Consider the following 17,709-nt stretch of genomic DNA (forward strand, 5'->3'; position numbering starts at 1 on the left):
AACAGATAGGGAAAGCATTCTAAAATATGCAGTTAAGAGAAAAAGGAATGCCACAGAATAATAAGTATAAATAAATAAGCCCCATTTATGTAAAAAATACATGCATCAAACAGGTACATATATTTGCAAATTAAATCCTCAAATGAATCAGGGTAACAGTAATGCTCACCTCTGGAGAAGGATATGGGTTTGGAAGGGTCTAAAAGGAGACTTTATTCTACACAGCAGATATTATCAAATCTAAGATGCCATCGATTATAGCTGACACTAACATTTTACGTACCAAAAGAAGAGAAAAAACACTGCTAATTAAGGCATAATACTGTCCCCTACCTTTTAACTTTTTATTTTGAGATAATTACAAATTTAGAAAAATCAAAGAAAAAACAAAGCACAGAAACTTCCCATACACCTTTCACTCAGCTTCCCCTAATGTCACCATGCTACAGAACCTTAATACAATTAGAGAAACCAGGAAAGAAAATACTGATACAATATGGTGAAGTAATCTGCAGACCTGAGATGAATTTCACCAGTTTTCCCAATAGTCTCCCAGTCCAGGATGCCACATTGCACAGAGTTGTCACGCAGTCTCCTCCAATCAGGGACAGTGCCTCAGCCTGTCTTTTATGATGTTGACACTTGAAAAATACTGATTAGTTAAATCTGTAGAATGTCCCTCAGTTTGGGTTTGTCTGTTGCTTTCTGATGACTAGACCAAGGTGATGCATTTTTAGTAAGAATACAGCAGAAGAGATGTGCCCTTGTCATTGTACCGCTTTATGGGGTACAAGATGTCAATCTGTTTTATCATTGGGGATGTTAAGCTTGATCACCCGATTCAGGTGGTGTGTGCCACGTTTCTCCAGTATAAAGTTACTATTTTTCCCTTTGTAATTAATACGTATCTTGTGGGAAGATACTCTGAGACTATGCACACATCCTGTTTCTCATCATACTTTCGCCCACTAATTTTAGCAACCATGGATGATGCTTGCCTACAGTTATTACTGTGGTATTTGCTTAACGATAATTTTCTATTTCCATCATCTCTTCTACATTAACTGGAATTCTCCTCGAAGAAAAAGAGCTGTCTTTTCTTCTCCATCTACTTATTTATTCAATTACTTATTTTATTCTATGGGTTATAATCAATCTCTATTATTACTTTATGGCTCTGATTGTGCCAGATTTGGCCATTGGGAGTTCCTTCAGGCTGGCTCTTGGGTCCTTTCACCATGCGCCCATCATTTTTTTGAGTCGTTTCTAATTTTCTAGCCCTATATGATGTTCCAAACTCACCTTGCATTTTTTCTGCCTCAATCACTCACTCACACACACACACACACACACACACACACACACACACACACATTCTATATCTATTAAAAGTCTGGAATTTATACTGATACCTCTAATTCCAATTCAAAACCTCTCAGTTTATTCTAACTTCCCCCCTTTCTTTATTTGTAATTGTTTTTCTTCCACAATGAGAAACCTGGCTCTCATTATCCCCAGTATTTTTATTTGTTCACTCCTAGTATACACACAAAGTAATTTCAGAACTGCTACTCACATAATGAGTTCTTACCATTCAGAACTTTGGGGACTTTATTTTTTTAATATTTTATTCTTTTAGACTTAGACCCAAAACTTTTTTAAAATATTTATTTATTTATTTAGCTGTGCTGGGTCTTAGTTGCGGCACGCGGGATCTTTGTCTCTCTGTGCAGGATCTTTTAGTTGCGGCATGTGGGATCTTTTAGCTGCGGCATGCAGGGTCTTTAGTTGCAGCATGTGGGGTCTTTAGTTGAGGCATGTGGGATCTAGTTTCCTGACCAGGGATCGAACCTGGGCCCCCTGCATTGGGAGTGCGGAGTCTTAGCCACTGGACCACGAGGGAAGTCCCAGACCCAAATTTTTAAAAGCATCTATCACTCTTGTAAATTATTTTTTTTTTTAATTGAAGTATAGTTGCTTACAACACTTGTAAATTCTTAAAAAGGAAAATACAAGTGACATAAACTGTGTCGGGCCTTCCTAAAACTTCTTCACGTTCAGGGTCCAGGGCCTCCGAATCGCTCCGTCTTGAAGCTGTCGCGGGCGGTGCTTTTCCATGAAGCCCCAGCTCCTCCGACATTCGGATCATCCGTGGCGCAGCACTTCCCGAGATGCTCCACTACTGATGCCAGGATTTCTCTCCAAGCAGCAAACTTTGGTGTACATGTGAGGGCAAGGACAGTAGTCCTGGTGCCCAACTTACCAACAGAGACTGCATTTTAGAGATGTTATGAAAAAAAAGGTGCATCTTAGAGTTGCCATAACCTAGTTCTTTTTTTTTTTTTTTTTTTTTTTTCGGTTCGTGGGCCTCTCACTCTTGTGGCCCCTCCCGTTGCGGAGCACAGGCTCCGGACGCGCAGGTTCAGTGGCCATGGCCCACGGGCCCAGCCGCTCCGCGGCACGTAGGATCTTCCCAGACCGGGGCACGAACCCGTGTCCCCTGCATCGGCAGGCGGACTCTCAACCACTGCGCCACCAGGGAAGCCCAACATAGCTCTTTTATAAAACTTTCTTCTGTTGAGGTACAGCAGCAATGTGTGAACTCTGTTTCTGTACACACGTGGTTCCAGGTATTAAAAGCAGACATAATAAGCCTCCAATCCCCAGACCAAGGGCAAGGGCAGACAGAACTGGAATCCCAACAACACACTCCATGTGAGCAGCTTCTGTACGGAGCCAGTAAAAAGTCCTACTGGGGCAGAGACTGTTAATTGTCCCCCAATACCTGTTCTCCTCTTCTTCTTTAATAATAGATTCCCAAATTTTAGAAGAGCAGGTAGACAATGGGAATAAACCCTATTTATGACCATGTGACAGCAATCAGCCAGTTAGATGTAAGTGGAAGCATGTGATTTTGGGACAGTACTCTTAAAAGGGAGGAGACATGTCATTCTTCAACCTTTCCTTCCTCCTGCTGGCTGGAATATAGATGTGATGGTGGGAGCTTGACAGCCATTTTGGACCCTGAGGCTGGATACTAAAGGTGGCAGAGTGGCAATATAGAAGTCTAGGTTCCTGAGAATCATGAAGTCATAATACTGGATGGCCTACCTCTAGACTCTGCTTATGAAAGAGGGAAACACACTTTTATCTTGTTTAATCTATTTTTTAATTGAGGTATAGTTGATTTATAATACTGTGTTAGTTTTAGTTGTTGAGCAAAGTGATTCAGTTTTATATATATATATATATATATATATATATATTTCAGATTCTTTTCCCATATAGGTCACTACAGAGTATTGAGTAGAATACCCTGTGCTATACAGTAGGTCCTTGTTTATCTATTTTATATATAGTAGCATGTATCTATACTTTGTGTATCCCAAACTCCTATTTTATCCCTCCCCCCACTTCCCCCTTTGGTAACCATAAGTTTGTTTTCTACGTCTGTGAGTCTGTTTCTGTTTTGTTGTTTAAATCTATTATTATCGTGGGTTTTCTGTCACGTCATTGAAGCTAATCTAAACTTGGGACAATTTTCTTGGAGACCCAGCCTAACATGCTAAAGGAACTCAAAGAAAAGCAACAGGACGGGGCTTGCCCAAGGGGACACAGGGAAATTCTAGGGCTGATCCAGAGCCTACAGCCTCCTCTCCGCATTGAGCAGCATCCTTGCTTCAGGGAGTGCGCCAGCCCCTTCCAGCACACAGTAACTGCATCAACACGAGTAACTAGGACCCACATCCAAAAGTTAAAAAGCTACAGTTTGGCACTTTCGGCCACAAATTCTCAAGTTTCTTTAACACAGGTGCCTCAGTTCAGTCCTGTATCTTTGGCTAATTTGGCAAATGTTCCAGAAACAAAGATACGCTTGTCCTGGATCTTTGTGCCAGATTCAAAGGGGTAAGCTGAGGCAACAAGCCTCCTCCAGCTCGGAGGTCTGCAACGTGGTCTGCAGGAAAGAGAGAGGCCGAAGGAGCAGCTTTCTTACTGGGTATTTCTCTCCTGGAAAGCCCCCTTTCCCTCTGAATTGCCTCACGCACTCGTGTTTTGAAGAACGGCACACTCACCTGGCAGAGGAGCGCCCACTCCAAGCAACTCCCAGGGTCTTCCTGCCTCACATATGATGTCTGCAGAAGGGGGGCCCTGCTCAACCCCAGGCCATTTCTTCTCATAACAGCACCTGGTTGTGGAAATGGCACCCCTGCCCCATCCTCAGTCCATGCGGTACAGGGATGACCACACCCCCAGGGGCGGCCAGGGGCGGCCAAGTGCCCCAGGCCTAAGTCCTTCCTTCCTTCCTTCCTTCATTCATTCATTCACTCACCAGATATTGATTGAGCAGCTACTATGTGTCAAGCACTATTCTAGGCACCAGAGATAAAAGATTGATCATTACAGACAAAAAGTCCTACCTTTGTGGAACTTTCAGGGGAGGGGGTAGGCAAACAATCAACAAATCTAAGGAAATATACAGTGTCAGACATGCCAGGTGCACAAGGAAGCAATGTCACAGAAGGGGAAAGAGCATGGGGCTGGGGGCTGCGATCTGAAACAGGGTGTGAGAGCAGGTCTCACTGAGAAGGTGACCAGAGCAAAGACGTGGAGGAGGTGAGGGAGGGGCCCTTGTGGATGCCTGGAAGAGCGATCAGGGCAGAGGGAATAGCAAGCGCTAAGGCTGTGAGGCAGGGGTTTGCCTGGCGTGTTCAGGTGGATGTCAGGAAGCCAGCGTGGCTGGAACACAGTGAGTTGGGGGAGACAAGGAGGAATGAGGACCAAGAGGGAAGAGCAGAGGCATCAGATCACGTTTCGTCTAAAAGGCCGTTAGAAAAACTCCGGCTTTTCCTGAGTGAGGTGCCTTGGAGGGTTTTGAGCAGTGGGATGATGTGACAGGATTTCCTTCCATGTTCTATGTGTAGAACAGACCTAGGGGGTGAGGGTGGAAACAGGGAGACCAGTCACTGTATTAATCTGGGATAGAGATGCTGACGGCCATTGTGGAGGTGGTGAGAAGTCCTCAGGTTCTGGGTATGTTCTGAGGGTAGCTCCAGGGGGGAGCTGCAGATGGATCAGCTGTGGGGTATGAGAGAGAGAAGAGTCAAGGGTGATTTGGTTTTGTCCTGGGCCACTGGAGGGAGACAGTTGCCATTTATGAGTCCGGAAGACCTTGGTAAAAAGAGGTGGGGGTAAAGCCCAGGCGGTTGGCTTAGACCTGAGTCAGGTGGGGCTGCAAATGTCAGGTGGTTATAAGAGTCTGCACTTCAGGGGAGAGTCTAGGACTGGAGACATCACCACACAGACGATGTCTGAACGCATGATACTAGATGAGGTCAGTTAGGGAGTGAGTGAGGACAGAGAAGCGGTCCCAGGATGAGCCCTAGAGAAAGGAGATGAGGAGAAAGCAGTAGAGAGTGTACAGGAACAGCTGGAGAGGTAGGAGCAGGGTGCGGAAACCAAGTGGACACACTACATTTGGTTTCAGAGACAGTTCAGGGGAGGGTGTGGGTTCCAATCAGGGCAAGGCCTTTGCTGGAATATTTGAGAAGCTCTTTGCTGGGGTTATCAGGAGGATGGTATGTGAGTCAGCAGCCATTTTGCCACCACGAGGAAGGGACTGACTTGGGGCCGAACCAACCCAAAGAATGGAACTGATAGGAGTGGGGGAGAGAGAGAAACAGAGCCTGATGGTCTTCAGTGGCCGTAGGTCCACTGTGCTGCATAGACACCCCAGTCTCCCTTCTTGGTGTCAGTCTAAGTTCAGTTTCTGTCACTTGCAACCAAGAGACCTAACACAACATCTAAGGTCTTTTCACCTGCATGGTCCAGAGGGGCCAAGCAAAGCCCAGCACCCACCCACCCGTCTGGCAATCACACAGGGTAGCCAGGCCTGGGCGTGGGGTCAGAGGGCTTGTGGGCTTGGAGGCAGGGCTTCCCTACCACACTTGAATGGCAACACCACGGTCCACTCTGGTAGTTCAGGCCTTTTCCAACCCAGGCACTTCCATCAGGTGAATCCAAAGATGCAATGGTAAAAAGGAGCACCAGAACATCCTGCGGCCTGTGGTCCTCCTGGATGACCACTTCAGATTGCAGGGGACCTCCAGGCCACCCCTGTCCACTCTTCCTCTCTGCCCTGTCCCAGTATGCTGGGTTCACAGCAAACACTTTGGAGCTGGCAAGGGCTTTGGGCGCAGCGGGCCTAGAACACTCACTTGATGGACGAGGAACAGGGGTATGCTCAGGTGGTACAGGCCAGGATTCTCACTTGCCCAGGACTGGAGCATCTCCAGGCACACAGTGCCTGCCATGCACTGCCCCCAACACGTGAACTGAAAAAAACATCTCAGTCCTCAAAGGTATTGGTGACGGGGCTTAAGACGTATGGTCATTCTGGTTGGAGTACACCTTTCATCTGTGGTTTGGAGTTTAAAGTACCTGAGGATTAAGGAAGGTGGAAGGGCGTGCCATGAAAGCTTTTCTGTTATGACACAGAGACTAGGTTTGTGGTAGGTGAGCAGAAGCTCACATCCTACCAATGCTTGGGTGTGTGTTGCTCTCGTGCTTACAAAACAGTGTCATGATGATCTCCTCGGCTGATCCTCGGGACTATTCTGTGGGCTCAGCCCAAGGTCAAACAGCCAGGGCCTGATCAGAAGCAGGTTTCCAGACCCCAAGCCTATGGCCACGGGGCCAGCCTCTACGGTGACAGAGGCACCGGGTCGGATCTGCATGCACCCCAGCATTGGTTTCCTGGTGCTGCTCTAACAAATCACCACAACCTTGGTGGCTTGAAACAAGACATGTCTATTGTCTTACACTTCTGGAGGTCAGAAGTCCAAAATCAGTGGCCCTGAGCTGAAATCAAGGGATTGGCAGGACCACTCTCCCTCTGGAGGTTCTGGGGGAGAATGTGTTCTCCCACCTTTTCCAGCTTCTAGAGCTGTGTTCCTTGCCTTCCTTGACTCGTGCCCCCTTCCTCCATCTACAAGGCCAACAGTGGGAGCAAGTGAAGCGTCTTGCTGCAGACGTCACATTACCTTCTTCTTCTGTGGTCTGTGGCTGCATCTCCCTCTGACTCCCATTACAGGAATACATGTGGTTGCATTTAGGGCTCACCTGGATAATCCACAATAATCTCCCCATCTCCAGATCCTTAACTTAATGACAACTGCAAAGCCTCTTTTGTCATATAAAGTAATGTTCACAGGTTCTAGGAATTAGGATCTCAGTATGTTTGGGGGCCATAATTCGGCCTAGCACGCCTGTACACACGCACACACACACCCCACGACCTTGCAGCCCCATCTGCGTTACTCATTTTGTCTGTATCCTCTTCCCTATAAACATGGAAAGCCAACTTCAATACCCATGGTGAATGACTCTTCCTCTCTCGAGTTTTCCAAGAACACACCCTCCCAACAACCCCGGAATTCAGCTCTCCTTCAGAATTCCTGTAGGAATTCTGGTTTCATCCGAACCCCAGCGCTTAGCACTCTCCCCTGTACATTTGTTAATTTTTCATTTTTAAAAATAGATCTTGAATTTCACGCAATACACATTCACTGAGCAAAGTCAGAGAAGCAAAAGAGCAAAAAGAAATAAAAAATCACATACAATCCCAGTAACCAGAGGAAAACACTGTTAACATTTTTGCTTATCTCCTTTCATTTTCAGTGCTAATAATCTATACACTGAAAAAAAGGTTTTTGTTTTTTTAAACTGAAACATATTTTGGACTCTGGAGTCAGATAACCTGGTGCAAATTTCAGCCAGTTATTTGTCATCTGTGTGACCTTAAGCACGTTACTTAACCTGTGCCTCAGTTTCCTCATCTGTTAAAAGGAGGAAATAACGGCACATACCTCACAGGGTTGTTATGATCATGAGTTAACATACAGGAAGTGCTCAGGACTGTGCCCGGCACATGACAATGCCATGTTGTGAGCTGTCATCACGTTATTACATGTATATAAGGAGACATCTGTTCAGGTGGGTAAATAACTTTTGGTAGCATAATTCACAGCTGCCTGGGGTTCCCTGGTTTGAATGCACTCCTGTTTATTTAACCTCCCCTACTGTTGGGCATTTAGGTTGTTTCCCGTTTTTCTTCTCTTCTATAAACAACTATGGGATAACATCCTTGAACAAACACCTCTGAACACATCTTTACTTTTTCCTAAAAATTCAACTGCTGAGTCACAGATCATACATATTTTTAAGCTTTTGATACATCATTGCCAACTTGCCCTTTATAGAAGTTGCACCAGTGGAACAGCTTGCCCGTCTCCCCACACCCCACTTAATGAACTGCTCCCTTCTCCCCTCTTCCTGCAGGCCACGCGTCCCCTCACACCTATCTCTCGCAGTGCCCCAGCGAAGCAGTGAAGTTTACTAAAATGGATGAACTGGACATGAGGATGCAGGGTCCTATTTTCAGCCTCCTGGGGTAAATCAATGCCTCCGTTTCCCCCACATATAAATATATGGTCAACACACCTGCCAACAATCAAACATTATTTAAATATACATTCCATGCATTAAAATGATACCAAAATTCCAGACTGAACTGGCAAAAGGCTTGCTTTCTAATCACACATCAAGTATATTTTTTAAAATTTCCAACGTCTAATACTGAGGCTCCCAAGGGACTATTTCAGAGCCCTCAATCTGCCATTTTAGATCTCTGACTCTGAACCATCTTGGAGACAGACCACTGGAGTATAAATGCACAAAAACCATCACCTTTCTACTTGCAAACAGACGAATGTCCCACTTTTCCCCATCTCACGAAGAAATAAAAAAAGGCACCGAGAGTCTGCCCTCTGGGGACTCTACAGGGAGCTTGTGTGTGGGCAGGACAGAGTTCCGGGCTCCTTCTCACCACGCTAATGAGGAAGGGCCTTTATTCCCATTTATTGATAAGGAGACTGAGGCTGAGAGAAATTAAGAATTTGCTCGGGAGCTGACAAGTGGAGAGGAAACCCTGAAATTCACATCCTCTGATTCCCAAATCCCTGCCCTCCCTACACCGGAAAACTCTGTAAAGGTGTCTGGAATTCTAAGTGCCGGCCGTCTAAGCATCGCTCACCTGCGAAGGAACAGCCCCTTCTTCCCTCTGGAACAAAAAGACATGTTCGGGCTGCGTGTGACAACTCATGGGCATCCTTCCAGCCAAGTGAGGGGTACCTGGCTTTGCCCACCTGGTGTCAGAGCTGTGGATGTCCGGCCAGCAGGGCCCAACCCCAGATGTCGTGCCTCACCTTGTCCCAGGTGACGGGAACCTGAGGCCAAAGCAGGGTCCCCCAGAGGCACATCTCAGGGAGGTCTGGATTGTGTGGAGAACCCAGAGGAGGAACTGGAACTTCCCTGAGGAAGGGAATCTGATGACTGGAGCACAGGGGGAAGGGGAGGAGACTCCAGGACCCAGAGAAGGCAGCTCGGGGACAACAGCCCTACACCTGCCATTTGCTGCCTGCCTGCCAGATGTTGCTCTCAACGTTTTACAGGCATACAGTCTCACACCTATATGGGAGGTACCACAACGAACCTATTTCACAGATGAGGAAAGTGAAATGTAGAGCAGCTATGAGACTGGCCCGGAGCCAGGCAATTAGAAACGCATGGGGGGACTTTCCTGGTGGTCCAGTGGTTAAGACTCCGTGCTTTCAGTGCACAGGGTGTGGGTCAGGGAACTAAAATCCCACATGCTGTGTGGAGAAGGAAGGAAGGCAGGCAGGAAGGCGAACACGAAAGATTAAAAAAAAATAAAAAAGAAATGCATGGGATGGCTCAGGGCTCAGGACTCAGGTTTGAAACCCAGCTCCACCTCTTCTCAGCCGCAGGACGTGAGGCAGAAACTGACCTCATTGGTAAATGATCATGATGATAAAATGGGAGAATGTGAGAACTATAAACTGCTAAATAAACGTGAGTTTAACAAAAGGTTCAGTGAAATAATTTCCTAATGCTGGTGTGGGGCAAGGAGTTGGAGACCTCTAAGAAATCATCCTGGAGACGCTGCTGAGCCTGGACTCAGTCAACAACTACTGAGCACTTGCTGTATGACACCACAATAAACCGGCCACCACCTTGTGACCTGCCCATCATCCAACAGAGCAGATGGGTCAAAATCTCACAGATGCACGTGACACGGATAAAGTGGGTGGAGATGGATCCAAACTTCCTCGTGGCCAACCGGCCAGCGCAGCTGGACCCCTCCATCACAGGGACAGCCAAGACCAAGGAACCTGAGGGGAGATGAAGTCCACGAGGTGCCCACCAGGGCCAGGCCCCATCCGGGTGTGCCACCTGTACTATCTCAGTGAGCCTCACGCCAGCTCTCAGAGGGAGGGGTCAACATTTCCATCTCTAAGATAAGAAAACTGAAGTCAGGGAGGTTAAGCAGCTTATCTGAAATCACACGGCTGGCCAGAACCGGGGCTGGGATTTGAACCCAGATCAGTGGGACGAGGAAGAGGATGGGAGGCAGCTGGAGAAAGAGGGAAGGCTAGAAAAACCACTGTGGCGCGGCTGGCAGGGATGCCCTGTCTCCCAGGGCCTGGTGAGAGGTGCAATGGGAGTCCAAGACTGATGATGGTGACCGACGGAGTCCTGTTCCAGACTGGCCAGGGGTCTAGAGAGCCTGTGAGAACCAGGCACGTCTGTCTGATGAGGAAGGAGGGGCCCTGACCCATGAACCCAGAAGACGAGGGTACACTGTATTGGAACCCCAAAGCCTGGACCCCCGTTGCAGCCCTCACGCATGTCTCCCACGAACACTCCTCCTCCAGGCCCTTCTGGGGCTGGAAGAGGAGAAGGGGAAGGATCTAGGAGTTCTGTCCTGCATGCAGGGCTCTAAAAACCCACGGGGTGGTGCAAACTTTCCCTCGGGGAGGGGGGGGGATTAACAAGTTCAGCCGCTGCTGTGGTTCCCTTTGAAGTCAGGAGGACTGGCCTGCCTCAGGTGAGCTCTACAAGGCAAGCTGGCAAGGGATTGGGGTGGGGGGGTGCCAGCCGCACGGCTAACTGGGCTCAGATCTCACACTTCTGAGCACCTGGCCAGTGTTTCTAGCGCTCCAGGAACAGCGCCCACCTTCTCTTCCCTCTGAGCTTGGCGTGAGCTAAGGAGTGGCCACTGTTACTTGAACACGTACTCACAGCCCGAAACTTCACCCAACCCCCAGCCCACCCCATCCCACACACTCCAGGCCCTTCGGCCTCCGCTTCACATCACATCACTCCCCGTTCAAGCCTCTCTCACATCCCAGGGCCTCTGCGTACGCTGGTCCGTCCATCCTTCAGCCTGTAATGCCACCTCCCACTCGGTTAACAGAAGTTCTGTCATTTAGGGTCCAGTTCAAACGCTGCCACGTGCTCAAATCTATCTGCTCTCCTCCTGCCCCCCCCCCCAGACTCCAACCTGTTTCCTGAGTGTGTCCTCACACTGTTGCCCCCTTCCCTTTCTTGTAACAGGGCTCCTGTGCTGTTCCCTTGCACAGATGGTAAGGTCCTCCAAGTCAGGGATCAAACCTCCCAGGCGCCAGGGAACGATTTCTGGAATCCACATGTCTATCCAGTACACATTGATCGAGCACTTCTACAGCCCAGGATCTGGTGGGATCTGCACTTCTCAACTGTTTCCCTTTCTTAGCCCCCATCCTCCTGTCTAAGTCTCTCCCCACCTCTCCCTTGGGGAGACCACAGAAGCCACCTGTACTGTTTGCCCTTCATGCCTGGGAGAGCATCTCCACCCTTCAGACCCCTGGCCCCTGTCCTGCCTACTCTTCTGGGCAGACCCTGTGTCCTCTGTTATCTTCAGCCACAGCACCCAGGATATGGTTTCCAGTGGGGTGTCTGGCCATTTCTTCACAGGGGCCCCAAGGCTGAAGTTCCCCAGTCACCAGGGCCCAATCTGGCTTCCCACTTTCCTGGCCACTTGGCCTCTACTCCGAGCACGTAACTTCTCCTCCCAGGGAGAGGTGCACAGATTCTCACGGGGAGCAGGAACTCAGAGGCCCACGGCAGAGGTCCTGTTGGGAGCCCAGGAAGCTCCTTTCTTGGGGTGACTGAGTGACACTGATTTAAGGGCAGGGGCTCTAAGCTCTCTTTCCCTTTTTGGGGACCTGCCTAGAGCTTGACTAGTCGGAGACTCCAGGCGGCCAGTCCTCGAACGCGCGCCCCTGCGGCAAGCGCTCTACCCACCCAAACGCCGGGCCCCTCAGAGAGCAAAGCCGAGCAGGGCACCGCCCCAAGTCCTCTCCGGGGGCCAGGCTCCGCACAGAAACCCGCAGCGCACAAGCTAGGACTTGGCTGGTATCTGCACCCCCTCCTCCTGCTCGAACCCGAGTCACCCCAAACCCGCGGCCACAGCCACCAAGCCCCGCTCCAACTCGGAAAGTAGCGGGCAGCGAGGGCCGCGCAGAGGGGCAGCGGCGGGGAGAGGCCGGCGGTACCTGTCAGCAGCTCTATCTTGTGTCCCAGCACCTTCATGTCTGCGCCCCGCGCTCAGCCGAGCAGGGGAGAGGAGCGCGGGAGGCGAGCAGGGAAACAGCAGGAGAGCGAGAAGTGAAGCAGGAAGAGCAGCCGGGAGCCGGGAGAGCTCTCGCCGCCCCCCACACCGCGCTCCCCCCTCCAAACAGGTTTAAAAAAATCCACCAATTGCACGGCCGCGCACCCCTCAAAGGCGCCCGCCGCCACCTGGTCCGGGTGAACTCCGGGAGGCTGAGAGAGCGCGCGGGGTGGGTGCAGGTGACACTCTGGGAGGCGGCGGGAGTGGGCCCCTGTGCCGCCGTCCGAACAAAGAGGCCCGGCCGCCCCCGATGTCGCGATCAGGGAGGCGCGGGCGACCGCGGGGCCGTGGCCCTGGGGATCCGCGGCCCTGGGGATCCGCGCCTCTGGCCGGGAAGGCGAGGAGGAAGAGCCCGAGCGGGGCGGAGTGGGCTGGGGGGGGGGGGGTTGCCGCCCTCGTAGGCGAAGTGTGGCCCGGCGACAAGGCGGCCCGCTCGCGGGGGCTGCGCCGGGGCGGGGGGCCGGCCGCGGCCGCAGTGGCTGGGGAATGGGGGGAGATAGGTCTCGGGGCGCCGCCGACTCACCTAGGGTGAGGCGAGTAAGACAGACGCGCAGGCGGGGAGCCGGGCCTCTGCGCTGCTGCAGCCAACGCGCGGGTGCAGGTGCAGGCAGCGCCCGGCCCCTCTGCAGAGCCGCCGCTGCTGGGGGCGGGGGCCGGGCCGGGGGTGGTGCGCCGCGGGGGGCGTGCCCACGAGGGCGCGGGGAGCGTGGGAGCTCGGCCCGGGTGCTGGGCCGGGCCTGGGGTCTGGACCCGGGAGGCGGTCCTAAGCGCTCGGCTTCCGCCTCCCGCTGCGGCTGGAGTGCCCAGTGGGCTGGCGAGCTAGACCCCCGGACATCCGAACCTAGCGGAGACCCCGGGTCGATCGGCCTGCTCCTCACCTCCTGCAGGCGCCCGGAGGAAGGGTCCCCCGCTGCTCGGAGTGCGCCGGGGGCGGTGGGAGGCCCCGCCCGCGCCGCCAGTCCCCTGGTAGCCGCGTGGCGTCGGGCTCCCGCGGGAGGGAGCGGTCTCTGCCCCAGTCTTTGTTTAGATTCCCCAGGAGCCTGGAGGAGACAGCACCCCCTCCCCCGTCCCTGTCGCCGGGTGGGAGCTGCTGGGGAAAAGCCCTGGGGGGGTTGGGAAGAGCCAGGCGCTGAGGGGGATTTGGGTCATCGTCCCCCGTTTTCAGAGCCCTAGGGTTTCCTTGGGGAACTCATGCGGGAGTGACTCCAGCCAGAGGTGTTCTGGGCCCTTGCCCCGCCCCCCCCCCCCAATGTGGCGAGGTCCCTGCTCTCCCCCACTCACCCTCCATTATCTGAGCGAGCAGGAAAGGGAACTGGGGACCCCTTTTGTGCTCAGGCTCACTCTGGTCAGTCCCAGTGACGTTGCTCTCACCTGTTACCCCAAAAGAGGGAACACCAAAGTCCCTGGATGGAGTCCTACTGTAGGGTGAATGGAAATGTGATGACCTGAAAAAATTTACTTGGGCAAGACAGCTCAAGAGAAGGGCTCCTGGAGACAGCGGTTCTATTCAGGCTCTGCCACTGACCTTGGGCGGGGCTCTGCCCCTCCCGATTCCGGCCTTTCCGGTGCAGAGTGGCTGTGTTGGACCAGGTCATCTGGGAGGTCCAGGATGGTGCGGGCTGAGACGTCAAAGGGTCCTTCAGTGCGTCTCCCCCTTCACTGAACCTTTAACTGGGCTGGTTTGTAATGAGGTCCCAGCTTTCCCTCGGCTCCAGGCTTCTGTGAAAGCTACTATGACTTTGAATTAACCGACTCTGCAACGTTTAGGAAGCTGGTAAGATTTGGTGGCCCCAGATGGGGTGCACATTCCTGCTTGGGGTGCAGTATATAAACTGCACAGAAGGTAGCAAGCTTGGGTCCTCCTTACAACTCTGGGGCTCACCTTGGGGAAATTCTTGCCTCTCAGTTTCCTCCTTTGTAAAGGGATGATGAGGGGAGGTGGTGACAGAGTAAACCTCTACATCCAAAACGTCCAGGAAACTGGTTCTACATATACAAGCCTGGAACCGGTCCTTAAGAGTACAGGCTGGTTCTATAATTTCCCGGCTGTGTGACTTATTCTCTCTGAGGCTTCATGTTATACTCTGTAAAACTGGGATAATGCTGACCTCAGAGGGCTCCTAAGAATTAAATGATGGCATAAAATCCCTAGCATAGTGCCAGACACATGGATGAAGTGCTCAATAAATAGTCCTTGTGATTACTGAGGATAAAACTGTTATTATTGCATTATAGATTCTTTCAGGCTTTTCTGAATTCTATCCTTTCCAATAATTTCAGGCCTGGTTATTGAATAAAACTAACTGTTGATGTTCTAGTAACGTAATTCATGAGGCCTAGCCTGTTCTGAATTGGAATACAGGCCCCAGGAGGATGTAAAAGGCTGCCTAATAAGAGCTTTGACACTGTGACACATCTGCACACAGACAGATCTGTGTGTGGAATGGTGTCTGCCATAGACTTGAACTAACGCAGACAAATCCATCTGGTTTAGATAATTCATGAACCCCAAGTGGGCATTTGTGTGTGGGGGGTTAGGTTGAGGATTTAAACCCCTAAAAAATAGAGCTTTAATAGATGATGAAGCAACGTGATTCTGAGAATACTGCCCTACCAGGGAGCTATTGCATCAAGAAAAGGTGCTTAGGGGACTTCCCTGGTGGCGCAGTGGTTAAGAATCCGCCTGCCAATGCAGGGGACACGGGTTCGAGCCCTGGTCTGGGAATATCCCACATGCCGCAGAGCAACTAAGCCCATGTGCCACAACTACTGAAGCCCTTGTGCCTACAGCCCGTGCTCCGCAACAAGAGAAGCCACCACAATGAGAAGGCCTCGCACCGCAACGAAGAGTAGCCCCCGCTCACTGCAACTAGAGAAAGCCCGTGTGCAGTAACAAGACCCGACATGGCCATAAATAAATAAATAAATAAATTTATTGTAAAAAAAAAAAAAAGGTGCTTAGGACTTCCCTGGTGACGCAGTGGTTAAGAATCCGCCTGCCAATGCAGGGACACGGGTTTGATCCCTGGCCCGGGAAGATCCCACATGCTGTGGAGCAACTAAGCCTGTGCGCCACAACTACTCAGCCTGCACTCTAGAGCCCGCGTGCCACAACTACTGAAGCCCGCGCACCTAGAGCCCATGCTCCCACAACAAGAGAAGCCACCGCAATGACAAGCCCACGCACCGCAACGAAGAGTAGCCCCTGCTCGCCACAACTAGAGAAAGCCTGCAAGCAGTAACGAAGACCCAACACAGCCAAAAATAAATAAATAAAATAAATAAATTTATTTAAAAAAAAAAAGAAAGAAAAGGTGCTCATGGGATAGGCAGGGAGGGAGGCCCTGACCCCTTCTGGAGGAGTCAGTCATGCTGGGCAGAAGAGTCCCAGCTGAGTGAGCAGAAGCACAAGCTCTCAGTTCCTTCTGCTCCAGGGCTCTTCTTCATCCCTTTGAGGGAGGCAGGGTGTTTGGGGGCAGGCTGGGTGGCAGGGTTTTTAACAGAGGAAAGCCAAGCGTGGCAGATGGCCAAGCTGTTGGCTGGGACGGGGGGGCTCCAAGTCACATCCCTCAAGCCTTGCTCCTCATTACTTGAAAGATGCTGCTAAAGTTGTGGCCCTCTCTGGACTTCCCTTTTCCCGTTTGTAAACCAGGGAGGAGACTGGCCTGTACCTCAGCTAGAGACGAAACCCAGCCTGTCTCAACATCTCTTTGGGCCTTCATTTCCCCATCCGGAAACTCAGGCTACCGAATCAGTCTGGGTGACTGCAGGAAATAGAAACCTACTGTCTGATTTAAGCAAAACAGGGCTTTGTTAAAAGGATGACGGGCAGCCCTCAGGACCTCAGGAGCCAGGCCCAACCCTGTAGCATTGGTCTGGGGTCAAAACCACTGCTGCCATCCCCAGGAACAGATGCTGCAGCCAGCACCACCCCTGGGCAGGGACACGGGGTGCTGGCATCAGGACCATGGCTGCCTCTGAAGCCAGAGGGGCTGCTGCTGCCACTGCCACACTGTCACCAGAATGGACTTGGTATGGTCTCGTCTTGTTCGTGTCACCAGTTTCTAATTCACAGTCAGGAATGTGATGTCTGATTGGAGATGCCTGTAAAAGGTACTCTGTCAAAGCTTCAAGGGAGGCTGGGAAAAATGTATTTTCAGTTCCTCTAGTAGGAGGTGGACTCTGTCTCATAGGAAGGGCATGTCAGATGCTGGTGGCCAGAAGAGTGGCCAGTGCCCACTTCAGATAATAATGGACTTGTTGTGAAACTGCTGTGAGATGACACACATGGGCACTTAACTCGGAGCCTGGCATGGAGGAAACACACCATCCCGGGTCACTGAGAGTCATATCACACTGCAAGTCTACAGTGTCAAGTGATAATATTCCTACATCCTTTACTCTTTGATTTTTCAGCAGGTGAAAGACAAAAGGACCTTGAGAAAAGTATGGCTTGCTGCCCTTCCAGATGCAGAGGCAGCTCCGGTCCCTTTGCCAGGAGGACAGGTGACTGGGTTTTTCCACTGTGGTGATGAATTGGGCTGAGTCACCGTTCCTCTCCAGTCCCCTTGTGACCGTGACTGGGAGCAACTGAAAAGCAGCAGCAGGTGGGGTCAGGGGTGCAGGGGAGCCTGGGGCCATCGAAGCTCCCTCTGTTAGGAGGGGGAGGTTGAGCAGGAACTGTCCCCCTGTCCCCACTAACACTCCCCTCACTAATGATGAGTAAGATGGCCTCAGGGAGAGAAGAGGATCCTTCCTCTTCTTTTATAGGCTTGGTTGAGTGCCTCTTTGGTGCCAAGCCCTGTGCTGAGTGCACTGGAGAACCAGAGCAGACCAGGCACTGACCTTGCCTTTCAGGTTTGTGCACCAATGGAGGAAACCACCTCAGAGTGCCATAATCTGGGTACTGGGCGGACTCTGCTAACATGTGCAATTGAGGTTACCGTGCAGTACACGGGGGGCCTGGAGCGGTCAGCAAGGGCTTCGTGGAGGTAGGGGCATCTGAGCCTGCAGAGAGGTAGAAGGTCAGCAGATGGAGATAGAAGAGAGGGTGTTTGGGGGAGAGCATCCATCCATTGATCCATCCATCCTACAGTGGGTCAGCTAGGCCCCATGCTAAGCTCAGGGAGGCACAGAGC

General features: G+C 51.3%; 1 protein-coding gene across 9 annotated transcripts in view; it reads right to left on the reverse strand.

The window, feature by feature from the left end:
* Positions 1 to 17,709, reverse strand: part of NDRG4 (NDRG family member 4) — a 105,612-nt gene that overhangs the window by 28,760 nt on the left and 59,143 nt on the right. For 2 of the 9 annotated variants that reach the window (XM_029205145.1, XM_029205107.1), the window contains exon 1: positions 13,095 to 13,220. The exons of 1 other annotated variant lie outside the window; for it this stretch is intronic. Coding sequence is in view for 3 of the 8 variants with exons in the window: in XM_029205090.1 (XP_029060923.1) it covers positions 12,456 to 12,492 (37 nt within the window). In the remaining 5 variants the exon portion in view is untranslated. Of the gene's footprint in view, positions 1 to 12,455; positions 12,694 to 13,094; positions 13,221 to 13,449; positions 13,495 to 17,709 lie in introns of those variants that run through there. 6 more of the 9 variants (XM_029205155.1, XM_029205127.1, XM_029205165.1 and 3 more) reach the window with 6 other exon arrangements.

The sequence above is a fragment of the Monodon monoceros genome, unplaced genomic scaffold (genome assembly GCF_005190385.1).
Source record: "Monodon monoceros isolate NGI ecotype Baffin Bay Population unplaced genomic scaffold, NGI_Narwhal_1 Super_Scaffold_10, whole genome shotgun sequence".
In the NCBI taxonomy this organism is placed as follows: domain Eukaryota; kingdom Metazoa; phylum Chordata; class Mammalia; order Artiodactyla; family Monodontidae; genus Monodon; species Monodon monoceros.